The following is a 26,438-nucleotide window of genomic DNA, read 5'->3' on the forward strand; positions in this document are numbered from 1 at the left end:
CAGGGCAGTGTAGGTGGCAACCGGAAGGTCGCCGCTACCTTGCTGCTGATCGCCGGTGAACCCTTTAGGACAAAGCTGGCGACTTCTTCCGCACGACTACTATGACAACTTCCCCTACGCCAACAATCACCAGTACGGTTTGGGGGACTTCGTCTTCTACTTCCACTCTGGCTCATTCGAGCACAGCCACCAAAGTTACCACTATATCTAGGGTTAGGATTGATTTAGGGATGGGTATCACGTAAACCAACATGAGTACTGAGAAGGTATAATGATCCTTTCATATTTTCTCAGTAATTTCATCTATTACTCACAATCTCTTATTGGAGGCCTATCAAATGGTCATCCAGAGTTGGGGGGTATATGGCAACTTCATTTTAAAAAAGCGGACGAAAATTCACAGACACTAAAAAATAGGAGAACATCACAATTACATCTAAAAGTAGTGTCAAGAACACAATTGTCCCTAACTTATAATGATTTGGACCATTAGAACCACTTCGATGGTTCATCATTGAAACTGTGAGTGATGCCCAATGCATATCTCTACTAATTAAAAGCGGAGTCGTTCGCCTTCCATCACCTCTTCTTACTATCGCCGTGCATCGCATCTCTCACACCTTCATGTCCGTAACCACCATCTCCAGTGCTTATTCTCAATCCGCCTTCCCTATCCATCTCAATTGACCTTCCTAGCCCATCCCAAATCGTATGGGCCTGGCCCATTGCAACACACGAGTATATTATATCAGTGACTAGAATAGATCACTCTCCCATCCTACCTAGAACAATTTATCTTGGAGGTGAAGGAAAATGATGTTTTTTTTTAGTTCTGTTGGAAAGCAGCCATATTGTGAAAGCCTCCCTACGCTTCTTTACCACAAACTACCTCCTCCAGTCCTCCCCCACCATAACGAGGGTGCCACCACCCTTTGACAACTCTGAATAGAGGCAACCTTCATTGGAGCAAGATCCCTGTAGTACTGTAAATTGACATATAGGTCGCATATTATTGTTAGTGCCTCCTAATGCAGAAGAAGGCCTGCACACAAGTTGCTTCCACTCGTCTAGTCCCAGTACTTAGGAATGCCGGTTGCTACACACTTTTATTGGTACATTTGGATGTAGGTTTCAATATTTTGGACCAAAATTTCTAGATATTATATAAAAGATTCACTAGTTTTCATATATTCTATTATCTGATTCTGCTCAAAAATTTCAAAATTTCTCTGCTTTAGCAAAAGGCTTGTTCAAATTTTCCTTTTTGAAATTAATATAAAATTGTACCTTGTTACGCTTTATCTCAGTAAAGCCGGGCGTGAAGCCTTTGATCTAAAAAATTAATATAAAATCATGGCACTATTTTTTCTTATGGAGCTACGTGAACTATAGTATCAATCGTTAACCAAATAACCAATCTGTAGCAGGGCGATGCAGGGCAGTGGTGCCGCCATCGGCTTAGGGAAGAAGAGATGGAGCAGGGGCTGGTTTCGCGGGCCTCGTTACTCGTAAGCACTTTTAACGTACAGCCAGCAAGCCCGGTGGTGGCATGCTGGAGTGCGCGAGACGGTGGCGCTCGAGGATGAGTACGCTCGATCTGAAGCGCTCGTGTTGGGGAGAGAGACAGAGGAGAAGAGAAGACATCAAAATAAGGATACTGGCGCATGAATATTCGAGCAACCTGAACGGTTGAAAAGTGACTGAAATTTGTATGGATTTTCAGGTCGATCATTGAGAGCTAGACAGTCCCAGTTGGCCATAACGCAATTACTATTACAGATATGAAACTATATCTGCCAAATTAACAGAGAGAGTGTTAATGAGTTACAGCAGTTAAAAAAAAGATAAAGGAAAATTTACTGAAGCTGTTCATTAACAGAGAAAGTATTATATTAAAGATTCAGTAAATCGGTTCATTGTACCTTGTTATGGAACTCCATGTTCCCAACCATCCTCCCTCGTTTTCTGCGTGCACGTTTTTCAAACTGTTAAATTGTGTTTTTTTGCAAAAAAAATTCTATACGAAAGTTGCTTAAAAAATTCAAATTAATTCATTAAAAAAGTTAATACTTAATTAATCACGCGCTAATGAACCGCTCCATTTTCCGTGCGGGGAGATGGGTTCCCATCTGCCCGTATCCGAACACACCCAGTTCTCTCCCATTCCCTTTTACCTGCATGCCTTATAAGTGGACCAACCGGCCATGCATATGCATGCACATACCCTTCAGTCCTCCACCGTTAAGGAACAAGGACAAATACCACATCATTTTGGCCGAAAGACATACGCTACCTTCCCCTTTCCCGCCCCCTTTTCTTCTCACTATAACACGCACCACTCTCTAGCTACCTCGATCGCCACCTCTCTCTCTCTCAAGCAGCAAGCAAACCAAATTAACTCCTCCAACCAAGAGACATAGTACAGAGAGAGCTATGATGCAAATCCTCTGCGAGTGTTGCAACAGCGACCACCGTTCTTCCTCCACTCCGATGGCCACCACCTCCTCTTCCGCCGCCGATCCCGCCGCGGCCGCCATTTCGCCGACGCCCTCGCAGCAACATGCCAGCAGCACGGTGACGACATTGGATGACCGGCGGCCTGCTGGCACCAGCAGCAGCGCCGGCGAGACGGAACCGAAGGCGGCGGTTGAGCCGCAGGAGTACCCACGGCGACCCGGATGGCCGGACTGCAGCTACTACGTGGAGTTCGGGAGCTGCAAGTTCGGGATGGGCTGCCTGTACAACCACCCTGCGAAGCATGCCGGCGGTTGTGACAAGCTGGAGCACCCGCAACGGCCCGGGGAGCACGACTGCCTCCACTACCTGAGGTTCGGGAGATGCAAGTACGGGATGAACTGCAGGTTCAACCACCCTCCCGACCGCGTGCCTCAGCAGCAAGTGGTACGCTCGTTGTTAGGGCCTTCTTGCTAGGTGAATATAGGCTAGCTTATCCGGTTGATTTTTAGAATAATGTTTAATCATTCGTTTCATTTGAAAAATTAGTGTAAACATGCTAAAGTATACGGCATATTTAAACATTCTTAAATAATAAAACATGTCACAACAAAACAAAATAGATAACATATTAAATTTATTGAATAGTACGAGTGATTAAATGTAATGTCATAACATGATGACATCATCTATTTAAAAAATAATAATGAAGGGAGTATATTCAGGTATGCTATAATGTTTGTAAAGATGCTGGTATGCTAATGTTTGGACAAGATTCCCTTCAAAAAAGTTTATTCAACATTTGATATATTTTCCATATAAAATCAGATGAAAACATGGTTTGCATAACAGTTTTAGAAGAGCTCGGAAAAACCTATAACGTCTAATTTCAAGACATTTTCATTAAGATATTCACATGCCCGAATATGTGTTTGGAGTGCTAGGATCTATTTGGATAAAATGAACCTTTAAAGTTGTCAAACGACTTTTGATAGAGACAAACTTGGTATCAAACTTTTTCAGTTGACAATTTTCTTATTTAAAGTAATCCAGAGTGTTAAATATGTATTAGAAAATGTAGATATGGGGAGTAAAAAAATCATTTAGGAGCTACACCTGGAGAGATAGGTACAAGTTGTGCCACATGCCAAATGAGTTACATGCTTGTGTCACGTTGTTGTTGACATAATGAGTTGCGCTTGTGTGCCTTGTGAGCTCATGTTGTCATGGATATTAGGTTGTATTGGAGTTACAGTTTTTTTTTGATAATTTTATCCTTTAACATCGTGGTAACTTGAAAATGACTATATAATATTGTTGTCACTTAATAGTTTAGTTACTTCCTCCATTTCATATTATAAGACTTTCTAGCATTGCCCACATTCATATATATGTTAATAAATCTAAATATATATGTGTGACTAGATTTATTAACATCTAGATTTATTAACATCTATATAAATGTGGGCAATGTTAGAAAATCTTATAATCTGAAATGGAGGTACTAAATTTGCAATTCTGTGAATTCAGTCCGAACGAAAAGGGAAGGAGGGAGGAAACGTGAGTTCTTTACAGTGAAATCACAAGCATCGGCTCAAAACATTTTTGTAAAAAAAAAATTCTTCTTTTATATTTTGCACAATGGCCCATCCCTACATTCAGAAATCATTGTATGCATAAATATTACGTCATTAGAAGTATTATTTTTCTTAAACAAAGTGTTTTTCAGTATTTTCCTTGGAAAGCTTGCCACTGCCACCATAGTGAAGGAAAAAGTGAAGCAGAGCAAGTAAAGCTGAACTTTATTGGGCTTCCACTTCGTCCTGTAAGTTTTTCTGTACATCTTCTTTTCTTGTGGGGTTATTTCCTTCTCCACAAAGTTATGTTAAGCCGACCTTTTTAGCAAGCTTTCTCTTTGTCATCTTCATCGTAACAAGACCAGCTCCTTTAATACTGCAATTTTAATACTTCATAATTTACAATTTAATTGGTGAAAACATGATACACGTAATTCCGCAGGGGACAGGATTGTGCTCATACTACATGAACCGCGGAATCTGTAAATTTGGCAGTAATTGCAAGTTTCACCATCCAAATCCAGGCTCAGGTCATGAGAAGTGGGATGGCTCTCTCCAAACCAATCAAATATCCTCTGGAGTGAACATTTACTCGGTCCTTGACCATGGAGAATTAAATGAGCAACCTGTTCCATCTAAAGATGGTTTTCAGGTAAGTTTTGTTCAAAATATTGTAGGCTTTAATTTCTACGGTGTGATGCCAAACACGCACCATGAAATATTTGACATGTTAAATAGACCTGCTAAATGTTTGAGTTAATATGCAATAATTTGCATTGTCTGTACGGTTGCCATAACCTTATTCATCCAAAACATTGGTAGTGCCATTAATTACTTACCTAACGGTTGGCACTAAGAGCAAGTTTAATAATAATATAGCTAACTACTAACTCCAAATCATGTATAGTCAAATTAATAGCCAATTCATACAATAGTTACCTATAAATATATACTACACTATAAATATCTAGTCCCACCTGTCATACACACATTGTGTCGTGGAGTCCGTGCTTTAGCTGGCTACAAATCTGTAGCCGCTGCTCATCTCTCTTTTCTTTTATCTCCCCGATATGTGCTTATAGCTGGCTTATAGTCTGATATTGTACCTGCTCTAAGAGATTTGGCAGCACACTTAAACAAAAGAACCTCTTTCTCCTAGTAGGCAATTTCCATGCAAACTGAACTGTGTTGAAGTTTGATAGTAGAATACTAGAATTTGTTCACTTATAATTCAAACATGTTTTGAGTGGGAAGCATTAGCCAATGCCTATCATACACTTGTAGTGCATAACAAGGGTAGACATAAACAGGACTAAGGTCGGATAGCAGTGGTTTGAGGAGCAAGAGCTGCAATAGCTCATCCATTGGGAGAGCCAAGCATGAAAACGAGTTGAGACTTGAGACAATACTTGATATATACTACATCATTAATTATGTGTGCAACTCGTGTTATTTTTATATGGTTTGTACCTTTTGCCACACTGACTAATTTTGTAGTGATCTGCTGCAGCGTGGGAATTCATGTTTTCAGCCTGCTGAGCAAATCCGTTACACAAGGGATCAACTTCTCCAACTGCGCGAGGTAAATTAATTAAGTTCTTGTTGACTAGTTGTAATATAGTTTACAGATTAACTAATTGTATAAAATTACACTAATTACTATATTTTACTCATAATCTCACAATAGTTAATACACAAAACATTCATGTCATTAGTATAATTGGTCACTGTAAACCATCTGTTATCTACTTTTGATATTTATGATATGACTATTATCCTTGAAGTATTTGTGTGCTTCGTTGTACTACTAAAGAAAATGTTTTTGCGGATGGCCAATAACCAATTTACACGGGCGTTTTTCAACTCGCATGCAACTCCGTGCCGGAAAAAACTGAGGGTTACCATGGGTGGCACCCTTAAGGACACGCCGGTGAAAATTAATTTTCCCATTTTTATTTTTGTAGGTGCAAAAAAACTAAAAAAAATGTTTTTTATTTCGGTATGCATCTATCCACAGTTGGGCGTCCAAGGTCACAAGTCATGCAATTTTATGTGTGCGTGCAGTTTATAGGATTAGAACCTAGGTACTCTCATTCGGTATCTAGTCTTCTTACTATCTTACCTATTTTGATGTTTTTGTTGTAAATTGGATGCTATTCTTTTGGCTTCACCTATTATAAGAATTGCAACACATATTTTACACTCTAAATGATTTCAAATGGAAAAGTCATAAACAACAAATTAACTTGTAGATCATGTTGAGCTCTGCAACTTTGTTATATAGCATATCTCTGTCAGAGCTCGCTTGAAAGTTTTAAAAATCAGTTTTATCAAAAATATATTTGAGAGTTTGTAACGAATATTTAGCCCCCTAGACGATGCCAACTACAAAGTTATAGACCTCGTCGAGAGATATAATTTTCATATAAAGTTTGTTATGACCTAACTTTGTTTGAAATAACTATATATATTTTTTAATTTTTGTGGCGCTCAAATTTTAACAGCCTTTTTTCTTATAGAAAGCCGCCCACACAAATCAATTTTTATGGGTTGTATATTTATGCAGGTGGTTTGCTAAAGAAATCCACCAGGGAAAATTTATAAGGGCGGTTTTCTTCGAGAAATCCACGTGCAAAAACATTTTTCCATTACTTTTTGAAAATAACTAAATTTAAAAATTTGTAGTAAATTCATTTTGTCTGGTTGAGTTGGACTGAAGTCCTCCATTATCCTTACAATATTTTCTCTAATATTATTTGGTTCATATTCACTTAAAACACGTATTGAACATGATTGTTCGCTTATGTTATTTATTCTCTATACGACTTGGTATGTGATGTAACTAGATATTATTGAATGACCACCGAGAAAAAAGAATCTCATAGGAATTCTATGAAAGTATAAAAATTGTCCTATTACAGGAATTACTATAACAATCTCATAGGACTTTGATTTAGCTCAGTCAGGTTTAATATGAATTTTCTAAATAAAAGTAAGTTGGTACTTTGTAAAGAACACCTTGTAACATTATAGGCCATAACTTGTAATGAATATTTAAATACCTAAATAATCTTATATAGAACAACTTTCAACAACAAAGTTGTAGATCTCATTGTGCTCTACAATATTAATATAGAACTTGCCTCCATCCAAGGTTGTTTGCAAAACTAAAAACCAAATTCAAAAATAGATCTCAGAAAGAAAATCAATATTTGGACCCCCACCCCCTAAACTTTATCAAAATATCAACTTTAAATAAAAAAGTTGTAGACCACGTAAATGGCTAATTTTCATATAATACATGTCACCATGCGAGGTCGTTTGGAAATATAAGAAAAATAATTAAAACATAGATATATGATAAAACAAATGGATAATTGAACTCCTAGATAATCTCAAATGAACAAACTTTTAATTACAAAGTTGTAGATCTCATCAAGTGCCATAATTTTTAGGTGAAGTTTGTCATCAGCCGACTTAATATGCAAGAGTTGTGATTTTGTTTTATATCTTAGTATTGATTCTATTTTCAAGGATGGTTCTGTTGAAGATAATCCCTTATAAAAATTTAATATTCGAAATGCTAAATAATATCAAATCTAAAACCCTTCAACAACAAAGTTCTAGGTCTCATCAAGATCTACAATTTTCATATAAAGTTTGTATTGATCCGACTTCATATGAAGGAGGTACAATTTTGTTCATGTTTTAGTGGTTCTCCCATTTCTAAGGGTGGGTTTCTTAGGTAGAACTGCATGTGAAAATTAATTTTTGCAACCAGATTTCTTAGAGGTCTGCATGTAAAAATAAATTTTTCATAGATGGTCCATGACCTGAGATGGTCCCAGCCATTTTCACATGCGGTATTTTCTTTGGGCTTCCCGTGAAGGATAAATAGTTGCTGATAAACATCCATTATTAACATTTGATATTTATGAAATGACTGTTATTCTCAAAGTATTTATGTATTTCGTTGCATGAGTGTTTGAGTTATCTATATGCATAAATGTGTGTGTGGCATCTTTCCTCATCATTTAAATGCCTAACTATAAATATGTACGTGCAGACTGTCGATGTACCTAAGGACATCATGAAACTTATTCAAGATATTAATGTAGAACTCCGTGGTGAAGATGAAAGTTGGGCTCCAAATGAAACAAATTATGTGAGAGCTCTTCTCTTCTCATTCCGTCATGCATGGCATATCACTGATCTAATTAATGCTCCTGAGTGTTGTCATGTCCTGTATGTCATACTAGACTCCCTTGTTTCAGCTTAAACATTGTATTATTTTGTTGAATGATTTATTCCTCACTTCCAAAAATAATACTACTTGCCAAAAAAAACATTGTTCTATGTTATTGTTTAGACTTGTTCGAAGCGATTTGTTAATAAGTTTTATATCAATGTTGTATCGTATCTGTTAGGTACCAGCTCTGTCATATAAACGCTTTGAGGAGACTGACAGCCATGACTGGCATTCACGGTCTTCACAAAATCCCGTGGTTGTCGAGGAAGAGAAATTTCGGGACGATACTCGTGAAGCAAAAGAACCCTATGCTTTAGGTTGGAAGCAAAAGCAGTTTAACAACCAAGACCAAAAAAGCTTCCAGTCTGATTCTAAAACACAGGTATCTTGAAAATTGAAAATCTATGCGTTTTAGTTCCATGTGCTATCTCGGTAGGCCGGTTTGGCTCTGAGCTCTCAGTTGTGTACTGCACGACTAGTCACCATGCATTATCTCTTGACTTAGTAGTTAAACTATATGAAGTGTACATCTTGGGAAATCCACTTTAGATTTCTAGTCTAGTGATATTTTACGACCATTTAAACGACTGTTGCAACATTCTAATTTTACTGTAAACATCAGGCTAGCCCCACCTTGGCTCTTCATAAGGCTGAAGACCCTTGGTCAATCCGGAGAGGCACAACCCCTGAGAAATACAAAGTTCTGAAAACAGTAAAAGGGTACTCATTGATTTGGGAATAACTGCTTCTGTTTCTTTAGTAAATCATTTTTCACTATAATTTCATATTGAGAAAGTTTTTTTTTGTTTCTGCTGTTTTTTTTTTTTTGCACATTTTTATTTGTTTTTATTGAGCAGTATACTAAACTTATCGACACCAGAGAAGTTCGATATTCTGAAGGGCCAACTGATAGAAGCAGGAATCACTAGAACCGATATTTTAAAGGTTTGGTAAATTCCATGTTTCTCTTGTTCTGGAAGCCTTAGTTACGACTGTTGTTGATTTGCTTCTGCAATTTTTGTTTTTATGAAGGATGTTATTGATCTTACATTAGAGAAGGCTGTTGCTGAACCAACCTTATGTCCGATGTATGCCCAACTTTGCTCTTATCTAAATGAAAACCTCACTGCATTCCCTCCTAAAAACACTCATTGTGAACAAATTACGTTCAAACAAGCACTATCGGACAAATGTCAACAAGCATTTGAAATTGCTCGCAATGTTCGAGCCGACATCTACAAATTGACTGGACGAGACCAAGAGATGGAGCGACGGGATAAAGAAAGGCTAGTGAAACATCAAATACTTGGAAAGATTCGTCTTATTCGTGATCTGCTCAAGCAAAAAATGGTCCCAGATAAGATAGTACATCAAATTGCTCAGGTAATCCTGCAATTTACACAGGGACCATCCATCACCAAAATGTTTTGCTGTTAATGATGGGTAGAACTTTTTTTGTGGTTAATACTATTAAGTAGAGGTTTATAAGATGAAATGGTGACGGCAGAGTACAAGATCTATCACAATTACATCATCGATTAGTAGCTGCTATCAAAAGAAAACAAATAAAATATCTGAACAAAAGATTTAACAAATATTTATCTGGGTATGTTTGATCAGAAATTCGCAGTTCTGGTTAATTTCTCACTAGATTACAAACCATCAATGTTAAGTTCATATAAAATAAAACAATTCAATTTATTAATGATTTTAAAATTATGATTAGTAACTAAAGAAATGCACATCTTCTAGATTATATTCTGTATAGAATGTTTGCTGGTATACTTTTATTATGTTCCTTTGTATTTTATCATTTAATACTTTTGAGAATTAGAATTAATTAATAGTTTCATGTTTTTCTTGATTAAATAAGTATGGCACCTAGGATTAATAAATACGAAATTGTAAAGAGTTAATTTTGGATTCAATTATTATAGGTCTTCTATGATTCAATATTTTTAAATATTGGAAATAATAAATACCAAGTTTTATTCGTGTTTAGTTTTCAATTTTAGTACTTCCTTAATTCCATAATTTCAAGATTAGCCTAATGTACATGACATGCATTCTCTTAATATAAACCATTTCAGTTCTGACCCTCTTCGGTATATGGTTAAGTTCATAATTTTTTTTCACCAACAAATGTGAAAAGTTGTATGGACTATGCCCAATTACTTTAGCTATATCGACTGTATGAAAAAAAAAACGAATGGTATTGGAACTTGCGAGTCTGCCACCTTCCACGGTCCTACCATCTTTGAGCTATTTGTGGCTTTTACTTCTATTTTCGTAGTGATGTTTTGTTGTGTTGGTAGCTGACTAGAGAGAGAAATAGTCCACTCTCTTGATCTATTAGATGGGACTAGGCATAACTTCTTTTTCATCTACAGCTTGATTTTTTTTCTACTTTTACTCAGACATGATATCCTTTCAACTCTTTTTCAGGCAGTGACGGATTGTGAAAATTTTCACTTTGAACCACTTGAGAATGTTGATTTGCTAAATATAATCTTTGACGGCGTGCTAGATTCAGTTTTAGCAGGAACTGGAGCTAATAAAATTGTCAATGCTATTATTGGTACCGAGAAATGTTCCATTGCTTCAAATGATGTTGGGATCATTGATAAGGATGCCAATAGGCGACATGAGGAGGCAACATTACGACAATCTTCTTTTAGCCATATCGTTAAGAATGAGAAGCAAACAAATTCAGAAACATCTGTGAGGATCAGTGAAGTAGGATGCAGTATTTCTGAGATCATGGAGTTAGTTGTTGATGCTGGAGCTGACGAAGGCAGTGATGAGCATTTCATTGCTACCCTATTATTTATTAAACCTGAATACAGGGAAATATTTCTTACCCTCAATAGCCCTCAAGGAAGACTTGGGTGGCTAAAAAGGATGTGCAAAGTGAAGGAATAAGTGTTGAATCTCAGTTCCATTGTGCCTAGCTATTGTCTACTCCAAAAAGAGTGTGTCTATTAATGAGACAATCGTGATGTGCCATGTAATGCTACTTAATTTTATTAATTTGCTCTTTTGTATATCAAGTAGTAGGTTTTAAACCCACGCTTGTGTTTGTCTTTGTTTCAGTGAGTTGAGTTCTTATGTGATTAGTTACATGTACAATGTATCCTTAATCTATGTTTGCTAGACATAGTGCTGCTCTTGTTCGCGATTGAACGCTGTGGCTTAATCAAATTTTGTCGTGATAGATCATAACGGTCTTAATACATGACATTTAAATTGCATCGATCAAAACAATTGTGCATTGACAACTCTCCATGCTACTCTCCTCCATGTTGTCCTGGGAGCCTAGGAGCCCAAGAAGAGTCGATCTGGCATGGAAGCCTAAATATGGATCTCGATGTGGAGGCCGCTGGTGGCTTTAGAGGGATTAGTGAGGAAACATCATCGGCGAGCTCAACACCCCCACATTTGGGAATTAAGTGTCCTCCCAAAATTGTCCTCTCTATCTTTGGAGCTCAAGTAGGAGCACAGCACAGGAGATTTGGAGGCCCAGCCTCGCCGGATCTGAAGCCCGTGGAGGCTGAACTGCTCAATCTAGAGCACTTCGACTAAGAGCAGTCAGGGCCGGCCCTAGGGGGTCAGGCCGTGCGGCCGCCCGAGGCCCCCAAAATCTAGGGGTCCCCTATGCATATATAGTATATATACTATATATTGTATAATTCTAGTCCACGTGCCATGGATCTATATTAAGTTAGATAGCTGAATAGCCTAATACAGAAAATGAATTTTAGTCCATCGTTAGGCCTGTTTTAACGAAGCCGAAGCAATCTTCATTTGACTCCCGTCGCTTTGCCTTGATCACATCACGCCACTCACGTCATGCCGCCTCGATCACGCCACTCACGTCATGCCGCCTCGATCACGTCACACCGCTCGTTGCTCCTGCGCTCTCGGTGACTTCTTGGCGTCTCGCAAACGAAAACAGCAAGTTGGCAAATCGCGACTCGCCAGTAACCACGCTCGTGTCAATCGTCCGCCGGTCGACTTCTCTGCTCGCTACTGCTATTTATTTCTCATTGGAGTTTTAAAATGTTATATATAGATAATTTTGTCACATTGAATATTAAATGGTATGTGTTTATCAGACTATATAAATATATAAATTAGTTTATATATATATGTAGAGGCCTCCATATAAGTTTTCGCCCTGGGGCCCCAAAACCCCAGGACCGGCCCTAAGAGCAGTGACCTATTTTTTTTTGTCATTTTTTTATTTGGCAGGGGAACCAAGTTTGTTATTGTGGCCATTTGCAGTTGTCAGATTTTTCTTTCTAGATAAACTCATACGGATTGATAGAAACTGTCATATTAATTTGTCAATTTGGGAATTTAGGATGAATTTGGGGAATTTGTGGATGTGAATTTGGATTTTTTTTTTTCCTTGGATTGAAAAAGTATTGAATGGTCGGGCATGTTAACCTCCTTTCCATGGAAAGAGCATTTCCATATATAGTCGGATGTTTAGACGGCAGCCTATGAAAATGTACATAACACTCACCTCAAGGAGATGCACGTGGAAATGTATTTTTTACATGCAGTTGTTTTCATGTATTTTAACAGTCTTACCCATATGGACGGTCGGAGAAACCGCCCAACGGTCTGTAACACCCTAGTTAACCACATACCTAGAATGCCACACCAAAATATACTCAAAAACTAAGTCCTAAAATTATTAGAAATTTCGGCAAAGTCTCCCCTAAAAATACGGACATCCACGACAGGTAGTTATAAGAAAAGTCAATACCGATATAATTCACACAATCTAGACCATCCTAGCTTCACAAATCCCACGTGAAAAATAAGAATAAGAACCTTCAATGACCCTTACAAGTTGCTGAGCAAAGTATAATCTAAAACTAAATTTCAGTTGTGTGCAATAATAATGTGTAGTCCAAGAGTGCTACTCCCGCCCCATGCCGATCGATGTCATTAGGTACCTAAAAACCAAATTAAACACAAGAGTGAGTAAAGAATACTCAGCAAGTACAATCTTGAACTAGTAAAACATACACATGATTTATGCATTAAGAAACCAATATGAAGGGTTGGATTTATTTTATTTTAAACCAAAGAAGTCGAAAGATAGTAGTTCCCTCCCGGGTAGGTGTGAATATCCTCTTAGCATTACCGGTAAGCCGAGCAAGCGTGATCAGCGCTTCTCAAGGATAATGAATAAAGACCCAAATTGCACTCCCATGGCTACGCATGGTTCTTGAATAATGTAAACAGAACATCCAGAATAACGTCATGAATTTGAATATGGGTCAAAACACGAATAAGTAGCATAACGTCAGAGCCATACAATCAGTAATATCAAGCAATTGAATAATAATTATACAAGTAAAGCCAAACAAAACAACTCAGTTTGTCCATCACATAAATCCGTCTTGTACTTGCCTTAACTCCTTTGATACTCTGACTCAATCCTCCAACGTTGGAACCCTCCACACCTGTTGAGCAAAACTACGCATAAACCACTATATTCAACTAACGATGGTTACAAGGGATATTTACTAAAATCGAAACCTAGAACATATAAACCTTTTACCGATTTGTATTAAATAACATATAGCTATTTCATTACTGTTTTATGCGTAACTCACAAACCGTCTAACGGAAACTAGCAAATAATACAACTTCGGACATCCAGATAAAATTGTCTACAACTTTCATGTTGAGCACAAAATCAGATTATGCCTCTGAAAATCCCAGATTAAGGAAAACGAATTGTTGTCCTGATTTCTGAACCCGGTCAGCAGTACTGTTTTAGTTGTTTCTCCTAAACCGTTTATCGGAATCGAGTGAAACTAGCACTGTTGGAAAGATATCGACGCTGACTACAATCTATATTTAGGACAACTAACCAGAATCCTGATGGTTTAACGCCAGTTTTGAAAATACGGTTTCCAGCCCATAAATAGCGACTATGAACACTCTCAACCGGCGATTTAATCGATTCCCACGTGCAAATTGAATTTCTAGGACTAAGAGGAGTTACCCTTACAGCCTTACTGTGGAGAAAAATCAACTTTGAGATCAATTTGTGAAATCTTGGAAAATAAAATCCCCAACCTTGCCTCTCTTCCTCCCAATTTCTTGACTTCTCTGCTCTTCCTGCCCTGCCCCCAGTCGTTGGCTGCTGCAGCAACTCACGGAAGTAGCTGGTCAGGACACACAGCAGTAGGAGAAATTGGGACTTCACCACGCTGGAGACAAACACAAATCAAGGAGCAGAACCAAACCTGCTGCTCTGCAAATCAATCCACCGAACAGCAGCAGAAAACGGAGCAGCAGCACAGCGGCGACGGTGGTGGTGGCGACCGGCGACACTGCACCAACGGCGGCGGCGTAGAGACGGCGCCGGTGGTGGTAGAAACGCGGCAGGAGCGGCAGGGCGCAGGAGCCGGGCGGCTAGGGCTACAGGATCGATCTCTCGATCCTTTTTTTTTCTTTTTTTTTTCTTTTGGCTGGTTATATAAAGAGACTGAAAAGATCTAACGGCCCACATTGTTTTAATCCCCGGAACTTCGATCGGACTCCGATTACTATAAACTTATAGTCTATTTTGCACTACTCTGCGAGCTCTACGCATCCACGGTTCCTAATCGCCTATTCAAATAACGGTTTAAAAATTGAACTTTTGCGCGTTTGTGCTAATATTCCCTAAGGCATTACATTCTTCCCCCTTCAATCGAATTCGCCCTCGAATTCGCCCAATCATACTCTAGAACACAGGATATTACACAGTCTCCCTAGTATAACACTGTCAGGGGACATTAATTGGGAAACAAAGAGACAGTGAGAATAGTGAATACCATGTTCAGTCATCCATAAATAAATGAATGGTACATCCAATACAGAGGTATAAGGTTCACAGTGAGCAAAGCCAGCCGTGGAACTCTGCAGAAACAACAAAAAAAACAACGGTAAATTACAAGGTGTTTACCGTTGAAATGTCATGAATTTAGCTTTGCCCAATTGTTCGAATGTCTTTTGGTTTAAATTTAACCCTAATTTTGGTTGTTTGGAATTCACAAAATGTTAGAACTAATATCCGTACTGATGCCATAGATATGATGTAATATTTGGTAAGCAACACAGTGAACGGTTATCATCACTACTGGAGAGGAGAAGCTCCCTAGTGCTAAAAACACCCGGCAACAGAGGAAAAACACCCAGGAATCCATGTTGCCGTGTACGTACCTCCGGAATCACCACCCGGGAGTGATCTCTCCTTCCCGTCCATGCGTACTGGGTGTATGTGCACAAAACACTCCGTAACAAGCCGGTGATCTTTTCAGAAAATCAGGAACGTCCTAACCGAGCCGCTCCACAGATCAATCTAACGGCAACAGGTAACGGTGAAAGATAGCAGAACAGAAACGGCAATGTTTGCGGCGTAGGGCGTTAAAACACCCGGTAAGCATCAGTTTGCGGAGCGTGCGTCCGCCTGAAACACCGGCCAAAAATTTTCTGTTACCGGGTGGTGGAGCAGTATAAACACTCTGCAATCTTATAGTTGCACACAGTAACGCTCTGTAACCTCCGCATTTTTTATAGTAAATTGAGGTTTCAAATTAACACCAATTGCCAAATCATTCATTAGTTGCACCAGATTTGAAAATAACACACCACGGGCAATCACACATCAACACAAACAAAAGAATGGTTTGAAATGCATTGACATAAATGTTCAGTTAATCAATTTGATTACAATCAAATATGGAATAATAGAAATTCGAATATCAAAAACAGCTACAATTGAGCCTCACTTCCTCTGCCTACATGCTTCGACAACCAAGTCATGCAAACAGAACAAGGTTTAGATGAGCAGCGCTGCAGTCAGGTTGACAACCCCTCTAACGATTGGAGTAGAAAATAAGCCGGTTAACTTGGAGACCCTAAGATTGCATAAAAGAGATCAGTTAGGTAGGTATGTTCTCACAAAAAGCAACAGAGATTCACATCAAAACAACACTTACATGTGTTGTACTAAAACAAAGTGATGAAACTTATACAAAATAACACTAGCAAAATAATATGATTGATCTATACAAGTTGAAAACAAGGAAATCTGAACTTGTATATCCTTTTTTTAAGATTGTCTACGCTTGTTATAAATTAATATACAGGTACAAAGATTGGTCAGTGAGAATCAGTTGATGGCACATGAAGGAGTATGTGCCAAAGCATTACAACCAAACCCAAATAAATGATTACGCAAATTCAAGATGGAGAAGTTATAAAATTAACTTTTATTTGACAGAACATCCTGACTCGTGGTATATAATGCTCAAGAAGGATTCAGGAACAAAATAGTGATCATCTTCCGAGTTGAAACAATTCTCATTCATGTATCAAAAACTTATCTTATTATCAAAAATGGGTTCATGCAAAAATTGGAAATCATGTAGCACAGGAAGTTAACTAGCACAGGAAGTGCCAAAACTTGGAAGTATTTTATTTTACTGTTATTGGTTTTTAGTATTGTTTACAAGATGGCAGCACCATATATGTATATTTGAACAATTAATCTAGCCATAGTAAAAATAGATTAATAGAGATCTATCTTTTTGCTGAGAATCAGGTATGTGAAAGCTTACAGGGCAGGTGAGTATCTGATGGCGCTGGTGCAAATCAGATCCCTCTAGCTGGTAGAAAATAGAATATCTGCAGAAATGATGACGTCTGATTTAGAAACACAAATCCTTTATTCCAAAAAATCCAGAACTAGGAGAATGCAAATTTCATGTATCATCATTTATTCCAAAAATTCTAGAACTAGGTGGCACATATATGAAATAGCATTAAAAAGATAATATAAATGATAAACAATAAGGTAATCTGAACCTGTGTGTGTTTTCTTAAGAATTGTCTATGTTTATTACAAAATTCAGGTATAGCTATAATAATTCATAATGGAATTATTTCTTGATGACAGATGTGAAGAAGCCTATGCACTCAAGTAACTGGTTATAGAAGTTCTTTGTTGTACTAGCCAAGCACCCATGTATTGCAATGGAATCCAAATAAATTACTGCACATGTTCAAAAGAAAAGAAATGTAAAATTAAAATCTAACTTCTCTTTGATAGAATGTCATGATTCCTGGTATATAATGTCACTAAGTTAGGAAAAAAATGGTGACTTATATGATCTTAGTTCAAACTGTTCTTGGTCATCTATCAAAAGTTCATCTTATTATCAACAATTCAGTGGGTTTATAAAAACATACTAATCAATTTGCTAGCACCAAAATTATAAATCGTGTTGTCAGACGAAAGGAATTAATAAGGATAGCAAGTGCCAAAATTTTGCATTCTTATTTCACTTTGGGTTTCACTGTTGTTGGCAAGGCATTATTTATTGATGTTTTGTCAGCTATTTGACAAAGTAGCAAAAACAAATTTATACCTTTTACAAAGATCTAACATGAAAAATACGTGTGGCAACTCATTGTACTCTAATATGAATTGGATAAGTGAGTAATGCAAACAAGTAATCTAACCAAATTCATACCAACAGTATATCAGTAAGCAGAGGCAGTATTGAACTATTAAGGTGGAGGCTTTGATAATCTGATTCCACTTATCAATAGCTGCAGTTTATCATTATCAAGCAGAAAGCACAATGGCAAAACAAAGTACCTCTTCCAATTCATAGGCCTTGCAGGGATCCTCAACTGCGCAGAGACATTCAGTTTCAGTTTCCACCAATGCATATCTCTGTAGAGGAGGCCTTTCTATGACTGACAAGAATATCAGTACGAAACAATTATTCTAGCCATAGATAAAAGATGGAATATCTTACTTTGTCCTTGAACCACGGAGGTCAAAGAGTTGGGCAAAATTCACTGCAACCCCTCAGCCCCTTGCGCCAAGGCTTCACTGCAACTTGAGGCCAAACCTTCGCCGTTGCCGTGGAGTGGAAGAGTTAGGTGCCGTCACTGGAGCACCTGCAGTGGAGGAGGTGGCGCTTGATCTATCTGCCGCGGGGTCATCGACGGCAGATCTGGCGGCCCCATTGCTCCGGCGAGGAGAACAAGGGGGACGAGGAGAATGGGGAGGAGGGTGAGAACTGGAGGAGTAGGAGGAGGGAGCACGCCAGCGCACAGCGAGAGGGGGGCACGCCGACCCCCTGGCCGTCATCGTGCGGGCGCGCCTGCGGTGGACGAGGTGCTGGAGGATCTGGTCGCCGCGGGCTCGTCGACGGCAGATCCGGCGGCCCCGTTGTTGTGGCGAGGAGGGCAAGAAGAAGAGGATGCTGCGGAGGATGGAGGATGAGAGAGAGCTGGAGGAGCCGAGGAGACAAGCCGGCGCAGGGGGGGAGAGGGAGGTGAAGGGGACTAGGGGAGGCGCGTGCCTGGCTGCCGGCGTTGGAGGTGGGAGCAGACTGGGACTCTAGGAGGAAGACACGGGGCAGATAGAGTTGTCCTTTAAAGATAAGGGGGCAAAATTATATTCCCGTGCACCATCGTAAATTAGAAATTTAGGGTTGGGTTTTTTTTTTTTTTTTTTTTTTTTTTTTTTTTTTTTTTGATGTTTTACAATGCTCCCCGCTACTATGAGTAGTAGTGTAATAGAATTAGATCTGGGCGTTGATTCTCGTGGGTATTTTACGCCTTCAATTAATTTAGGTGGAAGAGTATTTCGGTAATGTTGCGTGTTCGTAGCCATGGGCTGAAAGGCCCGAGCAGCCGTCCCCATCGCTTCGACACGACGCCACCATCGCTTTCTTCGTGCGAGTGCGACCACCATGCCGCAGCAGCGCTGGCCCTCCTCCAGAGCGCCGAAAAGCCATCGTCGTCACCCTCCACTCCCCTCCAACCTGCGAATTAAACTCCCGGCGACGACGAACCCTGTGGCGACTGGCGCCTGAGGCTGGCGACCTCTTCTTGCTGCGCTCCCCGCCGGCCGCCTCACTGCCCTCCCCGCCGGCCGCTTTCCTGCCTTGGGTGTGGAGTCGCCCAAATCTGAAAATGTAGTGATGCTTGTTCTGAGACCTCAAATTTGATGTTGTAATGGTGTTTGTTCTGAAATTTTCATCTTTAGTTTTGAAATATGAAGTTGTAATGGTGTTTGTTCTGAATTTTCTTTCAAAAAAAAATTGAAACCTAAAGCTAAGCTGTAGATTCAGTATATAATCCAGTTAATGAACAACTCCTGAATTCAGGCTTAACATACTGAAATGCAAGTGCCTAAGGTTAAGTTTTCAAGTTTAGAAATCTGCTCTTGTACTGAAACTAGTTAAAGTTCTTATGTTGTCAAGTGTCTGAAGTTTAGTTGTCAAGATCAGATGTTGCTGTCCATTTTAATTTTAGCAATGTCCTGAAATCTGAAATTACCTTCTGAAAAACAAAGTTTTACGATTATTTCTGAAATTCAAGTATTGAAATTCAGTTGTGATTTAAGTTCTGAAATCAGTCCTATGTTGTCAGAAACAAATTTTACTGTTTTGAATAGTTCTGACATAAAATGCTTACAAATCCTAATTTGTACTAGTGGTTGTTATGAAAGTTCAAACTTTAGTTCTGAAATCTCAAAATTTAGTGGTGCTTATTTTGAAATCTCAAATCTGAAGTTGTAATGTTGTTTGTTCTGAAATTTTCATCTTTAGTTCAGAAATTCTAAACTTTAGTTCTGAAATCTCAAAATGTACTAGTACTAGTTCTGAAACTGATAATATGAAAGGTTTTACAGTGAGTTCTTGAATGAACATTAAAGATAGATAATTTCCCCCCCACCCTACCAAAATAACTGGATATTTTACAAGTACATGAATGAACTAATTTCCTTTTGTTATATAGAAGCATCTCATCAGTATGGGGCTGGAGATATGAAAAATGGAGGTGGAATTGATACTGATGGTAAGCCCAGAATTGTCTGATGGTAAACCCTCTTTAAAAAAACATCATCAAGATATCTGAATTTTAAAAGTTGGATTTGATCAAGAGAATGTCACCGAAATGCATTGATTTGTTTCAGAGAGTACTAAATATTTGAATAACAAATGCACTTCACTTACTACTATTTATGGATATATGTTGTTCTGCAATTTTATGGATTGCTTGTTTAGAGGAGTAGATGACATGCATATATGTTAATGGAGCTTCTGTTTCTTCTGGTGGGTTTCATGTTTTCTGAAAATAATCACATTGTCTAACTGCATCATATTATTTGCTATAGTTGCAGCGGATGAGCAGTTGATATTGCCATATCTGAATTCATTGTCGCCAGAGAGATCAGTGAATCCTTTTGTGCTGAATTTTTGACAGGCTCAGACAGAAGATATTAGAGAAAATATTGGTTAGGTGGCAATTAGTATTCACGGCTTGTATGGATTGATGACAAGAATGTGCTCAACTCCTGCATTACATTACTGTTCAATGTTCTGAATTACGATGAGTGATCTCGGGATGTCATGTTTTCAGGCTACATTGTTGCAGTGTACGCATATGGATTTTCTTGATTTTTTTATTGTACTCACTCTTCGTCCTGCTATATTGCTGCTACTGGACAAAGGCCCCAGTTTTTTCAGGTTTTTATTTTCTTTCTTTTGGGTTGTTTTCTGATGGCATGGGGATCCAAATCACCCATTTTGATTATTTCTTGCAGCCGTGCTTTCAGTTTCATGAGCACTTACATTTTGCTGGAAAAGTACATATGCAGACTGGATCTGCAGTTTTATTTTTGTAACTTCTTAGCATATAGATATGGTCACACATATTGTCACACTCTTGCGCTGAGTTCTAAAATTTACAATGGTTAATACTTGATTAAATAAATCCATTTTTTAAGTTTATAACAATTAATGTTTAACTAATCATGTGCTAATGAATCATCTTTTTTTTCATATTGCTAACATGATACTCCAAAATTGAGTTTCAAACGGGCCAAATGTAGCACTTGCCGTCCATAACTGGGTAGTGGGGCCCACTTTATACTGTGACGTTTTTCGGTCTATTGGCCAACTATCCTATAAGGCTAATTTCAAGTTCAATAAGACTAGCAACATAAGGGGATGACACATGGGTCTCACTTGTTATTTCGTGTACTTGCACAATGATAGGATCCAAACGAGAAATGTAGCGGGCCCACATATCATTTCCGTGCATCACCTGTTATCCTCCGTATGCAGACTTGGGTGAGCCCCAACATAACCATTGAGATATAGCGAGGCCCACGTGTCATTTTTGTGTATCACCTATTTTCCCCCGTACGCAGACTTGGCGAGACTAATAAAATATGTTATACTTTATTCTATGTGCGCATGATCGAAAAAGCACGTGTTTTTTAATATAATGAAATGTCATACTTTATTCTATGACGAATTCTGGGCATAACCAATTTTGTTCTAAAATAATATTTCTAGTTTAATCTATGTGTGCACGTACGACCGAAAAAACCATACCTTTCTTTTAGTGTCGACCGAGTCCGGACAGTCCCGGATGAATTCCAAGCATCATATATTTTGTCCAAAAAGAATCCGTTTTGTTTTATTTTATGTGCGCATGACCGAAAAAGCACATGTTTTTTAAATCAACCGGTCGGATTCCAAGCGTAACCAATTTTATAATAAAATAATATTTCTGGTTTAATCCCGTGTTAGAAAGAAATATTTGGAACTAGCCGGTCCGAACAGACAAGGATGCTTGTCCAATCGGAATTGCTATATCTGTCGCCAGATTTTCCGTTAAAAGTCAATCGATTTGTTGACCGTACGATTTACTTTGAGATTCGTGCATATTCCTTCAAGTAAAGAAAAATGTCGCTAGAGCTAGGAATCGAACCCGAACCCATGACACGTCGGGATGACACAATATTCACCGTACCAACTGAGAAAGCAGCTATCCATAACAATCTTCCTATTACAGGTTTTTAACTTTCATCGCAGTTCCAGTTACACCGCAATTAAAACATATATAACTACTTGTATTTGCAACACACAAGCAAGCAGTACGAAATGAGTAATGAAGATAGTGAAGTAGTTCAAGTGACTGTTAAAAGTGTTAAATATTTGCCCCTATTCAGATGGAGATAAGGATAAAATTGTAATAGAGCCTAGTAAAAGAGAATAAAAGATGACCATGTATTCATTCAAAATCATCTTTGTAACATATTCATGCAAAATTATCTATGTAATGTATTCATGCAAAATCATCTTTGTAATGTATTCATACAAAGCTATCTCCCTTTGTAGCTTCAGACAAAAAAGACAAGACAAATGCACTCAAATATTGCCCAAACTGTAGCTATCGGAAAGCAGCTAGCTCTGATCACCACTTCCACTTGAATATACCCCAGCATTGTATTTTGCTACTCATCTTCTTCCACCATGGGAATCAAACAGCCCAAGACCTCCATCTCATCTTCTACCAGCATATAATTTCACGTGGAAAATATAACAACACAGATTTGCCATTCCACTCCAGCCCTCTTGCATGCGCAAACATCCTCTTTGCTGCTCCAACATGCTCCCTCTTCAATACAACATCTTGGCTACTTATATTTTTTTAAAATTTTCAGCACCTGCAATGAAAAGTGAATATTGCGGGTGTTAAATAATATAGAGGATGCAGTCACCACCACCACCGACGTGCGTTAGTAGCCGCAGACAAGATTGAGTGATATGAATACAAGTATGAGAACAATATGAATGCCTCTAAGCTTCATGTTCTGAACGACATTACAAATTGAATGGCATATTACTTCAGGTTGTTCACGACTATCAGTACTCCAAAGAGCATATTACTCAAATGTTGTTGCATACCTGGAGCATAATTCTCTTGATGGATAGTGGGTGCCAGAATTTTCATTTCAGTCTCAGTGCCTAATGATTGGCTAAATTTAGCATGTACTCTTGAGAAATTTTCATTTCAGTACGTTATGGCTGTGAATTCTCGAGAGGTTGTCACATTAACATGAATTGCAGACAAGCGGGAAATTCAGTCACTGAGTCACTGATTCTACAAGATTCACAGTAGCTGGATGCAACATTGCAGATAAGTTAGCTCAACTTTTTTGCATTAGTATGATAATTTACTCCTTCAGTGAGACATGGATTAATCTGTGTACTCGTAATTTGTCTGTGCAGTTAGTTGCTTCAACATGATTCACTGATTAACCTAAGGAACGACAGACAAAAATTCATATTCAAACTCGGGATAGAGAACAAAAACCATTTTATTTGGAATCGAAAGAGAAGAAAAACCTCAGATATTTGGTGTATAGGCGGTCGTCGACGGACAGAGAGCAGGTTCGCTGTCCTGCTCAGCGCTCACCACGGTCCGCTCTGCTGCAATCCTCCACCACGGCCCCGCACCATGCCCTCCTTCATCTCCATGTGCCAGCCCGTTGCCTAGTCGTCTATGATGTCTGATGGCGATGGCCTCATCCAACGTGGTGAGGAGGAGGGAATGGCGCCGAAGCCTCGGACGCCATCCAAAGCCACCGCCCAACTGCTCCACGACCGCCCAGCTACGTAGCGGCGGTGGCACCAGCAACCATCACACAGAGAGGGGACGACGCTCGGGGGCGGCGTCGGGAGGTAGGCAGGGGCGGGCGCCGCCGGGAGAGGGAGAGGGGGGAAGGGGGGAGGGGGGAGACGCCGGAGGTAGGGAGCGGGGCCGGGAGGTAAGCGCAGGGGTACGGGCGCCGCCGGGAGTTGGTGCGGGAGGAGGGCAGTGGGCGGGCGACGCCGGGAGCGGCCAAAGGCCTGGCTGACGCCCCTAAACCTAGTGTCGATCTGATCCAATCAGCAATTACATATTACACCCAATCCTAATGGTGAATTTACAATAATGCCATAATAATTTTTTCACAATTACCCTTCTACTACACTACTATACCCCAATACCAGACGTAGTAGCAAGGAGTTTTCACTGTTGGATCTCATTCGTTCAACGGTCCACATCGAACTAAAGGTACACTAAAAAAATCCTTTTTTTTTTCCATTGATACTACAGTTTGCCTCAATATTTTTGTAGCTTTGCGTTTAAAAAACCCACAAAATTCCATGCATCTAACTAGCGTATAAAACTTGTGTAATAAAAACGTAAAATTCTTTTAGTCAATATGCAAAAGACCTATGTATATTTCAAGGTAAATGGTTTAATCCCCGCAAAAAAAGGTAAATGGTTTAATAGAATATTGTGCTAAAGAAGCAGGTGAGACAAACTCCTTATAACTAATTAGTGATTTAAGAATAGCACTTATTTGTTTAAGCTACCAATTGAAGCAGATTGGTCTCTGTGGCTATCAAGGGTTGCACCTCTTTGACGATTTTGCTTATCAGTTGTGCTCGGCTTTTATACTCCTTGATTGGAGACTCGATCGTTGTGTTACTTTTAGATAATTAGACTACTAGCTGGGATTACACAAGATCAACATACAAACCAATATACATCACGACACGCCGCCGGATATCGACATCAGAGATATGCCTGGACTGACCCTATCCGGTACCTACAGAGGCCGGCTGTAGGGATCTAGCGCTGTCTCTGATCTCGCCAGGCACGGATTCGAGGAGGAAGACTACCCTGTTGTCGACTACGTGATGATACTTCAGTCCGCCATGTCGACAACAGTTAGATAGGCTACCCCAAATATTGTACTGGTGTGATTATGATGAATAAGAGTGTTGGCGGTATGGCATGAGGCACTTCGACCAAACCTGCCGAAACCATGCGAAGAGTGGGGATTCGAGACCGAGACATTAAGGTTAGTCAGGGCGAAGTCCCACCATGGCAAAGACTATGGAACAAGGACGGCGAGAGGCGAGGGATCGCGCGGGTACTTTGCCAAGCCAGAGGCCTCTTGGGCGAAGGATGCAGGGCGAAGAGTATATGCCGAAGGGAGACGACTTCGCCATAGCAAGTTGGCCCCCGCGAGGACCGAAGAAGCCTTTCCGGCCCATCAAGCCTAGGGGCTATTGGGCCGACGATCGCCCGACGGCCCATCAGGGACCCATGAACCTCAATTACACTATGTACCCATGTAAATGTCCCTTTCTAAGAGCAACCATGTAAATTCCCCCTTATAACCAAAACCCTAGTAGTAAGAATCTGTAATGGGGGCTATAAATAGTTTCATAGGGCCATGTAATGGGGGGATCCCAAGAAAAATTCTCAAATTAATACACTTTACTTCTTTTCCAACTACTGTTGAGTAACCACGTCTTTCGACGTATGCGGTTGTCGTTTCGACAACAAAGAGCAACGACCGGCTTCGGCCAACAGAGTAGGGTTATTACCTGACAATTAAGGGGTCCGAACCTATATAAAAATCACTGTCTTCATCTCTTTTACCTCAATCTCACATATACTCTAGTACCAACGATCCCCATACTATATAAATACCGGAATCGCGACATCAAACGTCGACAAGTACATACTAATACTAATCCAGTGTAAAGGGAATCAAGATATAATCTGCCATATGCAAAGTGCAATTTACTTGGCAAAAAAGAAAAAAAAAGTCTGATTCAAGAATTTGTAGTACTTGTCTTGGTACCTCAATTTAGTTTTTGAAATTATAAAAATTTTAAACCCAAAGCTAATTATATATTTTCTCCATTTTTAATGTCTGATACAGTTGATTTGCACATATATTCGACCATTCATCTTACTCGAAGAATTACCTAATTTGTTTAACTATTAAAGTCATTTTAAACATAACTTATATTTTCACATATTTTGACATTTTTTAAATGAGATGAATGATAAAATATATCTTTAAAAATTAACGACATCAAACATTAAAAACCGAAGAGAGTTTATGACATAAAAAAAATTCCCTTGCTCGATATAGGCAATAAGATGTACTTGAGATTTCTCCATAACATGTGGAAAAACTTATTTGGCCTAATGAAATAAGATGCAATCACGATTTCCATTGCCTAATTAGCCTTTGCACACACTGACAATAACCTGCTTAATTAGTTAATTTTTATGGTTTAGCAACCGCGCACACGGTTTTCAAACTACTAAACGATGGCGTTTGCAAATAAAATTTCTATATGAAAGTTGTTTTAGAAAATCACATTAATCTTTTTTTAAAAAAATCAACTAATATTAAATTAATCGTGCGCTAATGAGTTGCAAAGTGTGAGTTCCCAACCAAGGCAACTGAA

The 26,438-nt window shown here is 39.0% G+C and overlaps 1 protein-coding gene and 2 long non-coding RNA genes across 4 annotated transcripts; 1 reads left to right on the forward strand and 2 right to left on the reverse strand.

The window, feature by feature from the left end:
* Positions 1-2,367: 2,367 nt before the first annotated feature.
* LOC127775991 (zinc finger CCCH domain-containing protein 43-like) lies at positions 2,368-11,450 on the forward strand. 2 transcript variants are annotated; one of them, XM_052302305.1, is made up of 10 exons: positions 2,368-2,901; positions 4,184-4,279; positions 4,474-4,683; positions 5,542-5,613; positions 8,098-8,196; positions 8,459-8,662; positions 8,903-9,000; positions 9,138-9,225; positions 9,313-9,663; positions 10,726-11,450. In XM_052302305.1, exons 1-10 carry the CDS (start codon positions 2,434-2,436, stop codon positions 11,200-11,202), a joined length of 2,163 nt encoding a protein of 720 aa, XP_052158265.1. In that variant the 5' UTR covers positions 2,368-2,433; the 3' UTR covers positions 11,203-11,450. The 2 variants fall into 2 exon arrangements, with proteins under 2 accessions (XP_052158265.1, XP_052158266.1); XM_052302306.1 differs by having other exon boundaries at positions 10,814-10,962.
* Positions 11,451-13,702: 2,252 nt separating this feature from the next.
* LOC127775956 (uncharacterized) lies at positions 13,703-14,999 on the reverse strand. Its single transcript, XR_008018082.1, has 3 exons — positions 14,553-14,999; positions 14,383-14,449; positions 13,703-13,760 (listed from the first exon to the last, which is right to left on the reverse strand). It is a non-coding gene; the product is annotated as an uncharacterized LOC127775956 (long non-coding RNA).
* A 974-nt stretch (positions 15,000-15,973) lies between these two features.
* On the reverse strand, positions 15,974-18,723 carry LOC127775390 (uncharacterized). The gene is made up of 4 exons (XR_008017964.1): positions 18,120-18,723; positions 17,957-18,057; positions 16,914-16,980; positions 15,974-16,211 (listed from the first exon to the last, which is right to left on the reverse strand). It is a non-coding gene; the product is annotated as an uncharacterized LOC127775390 (long non-coding RNA).
* Positions 18,724-26,438: the final 7,715 nt, after the last annotated feature.

The sequence above is a fragment of the Oryza glaberrima genome, chromosome 6, assembly GCF_000147395.1.
Source record: "Oryza glaberrima chromosome 6, OglaRS2, whole genome shotgun sequence".
Taxonomy (NCBI): domain Eukaryota; kingdom Viridiplantae; phylum Streptophyta; class Magnoliopsida; order Poales; family Poaceae; genus Oryza; species Oryza glaberrima.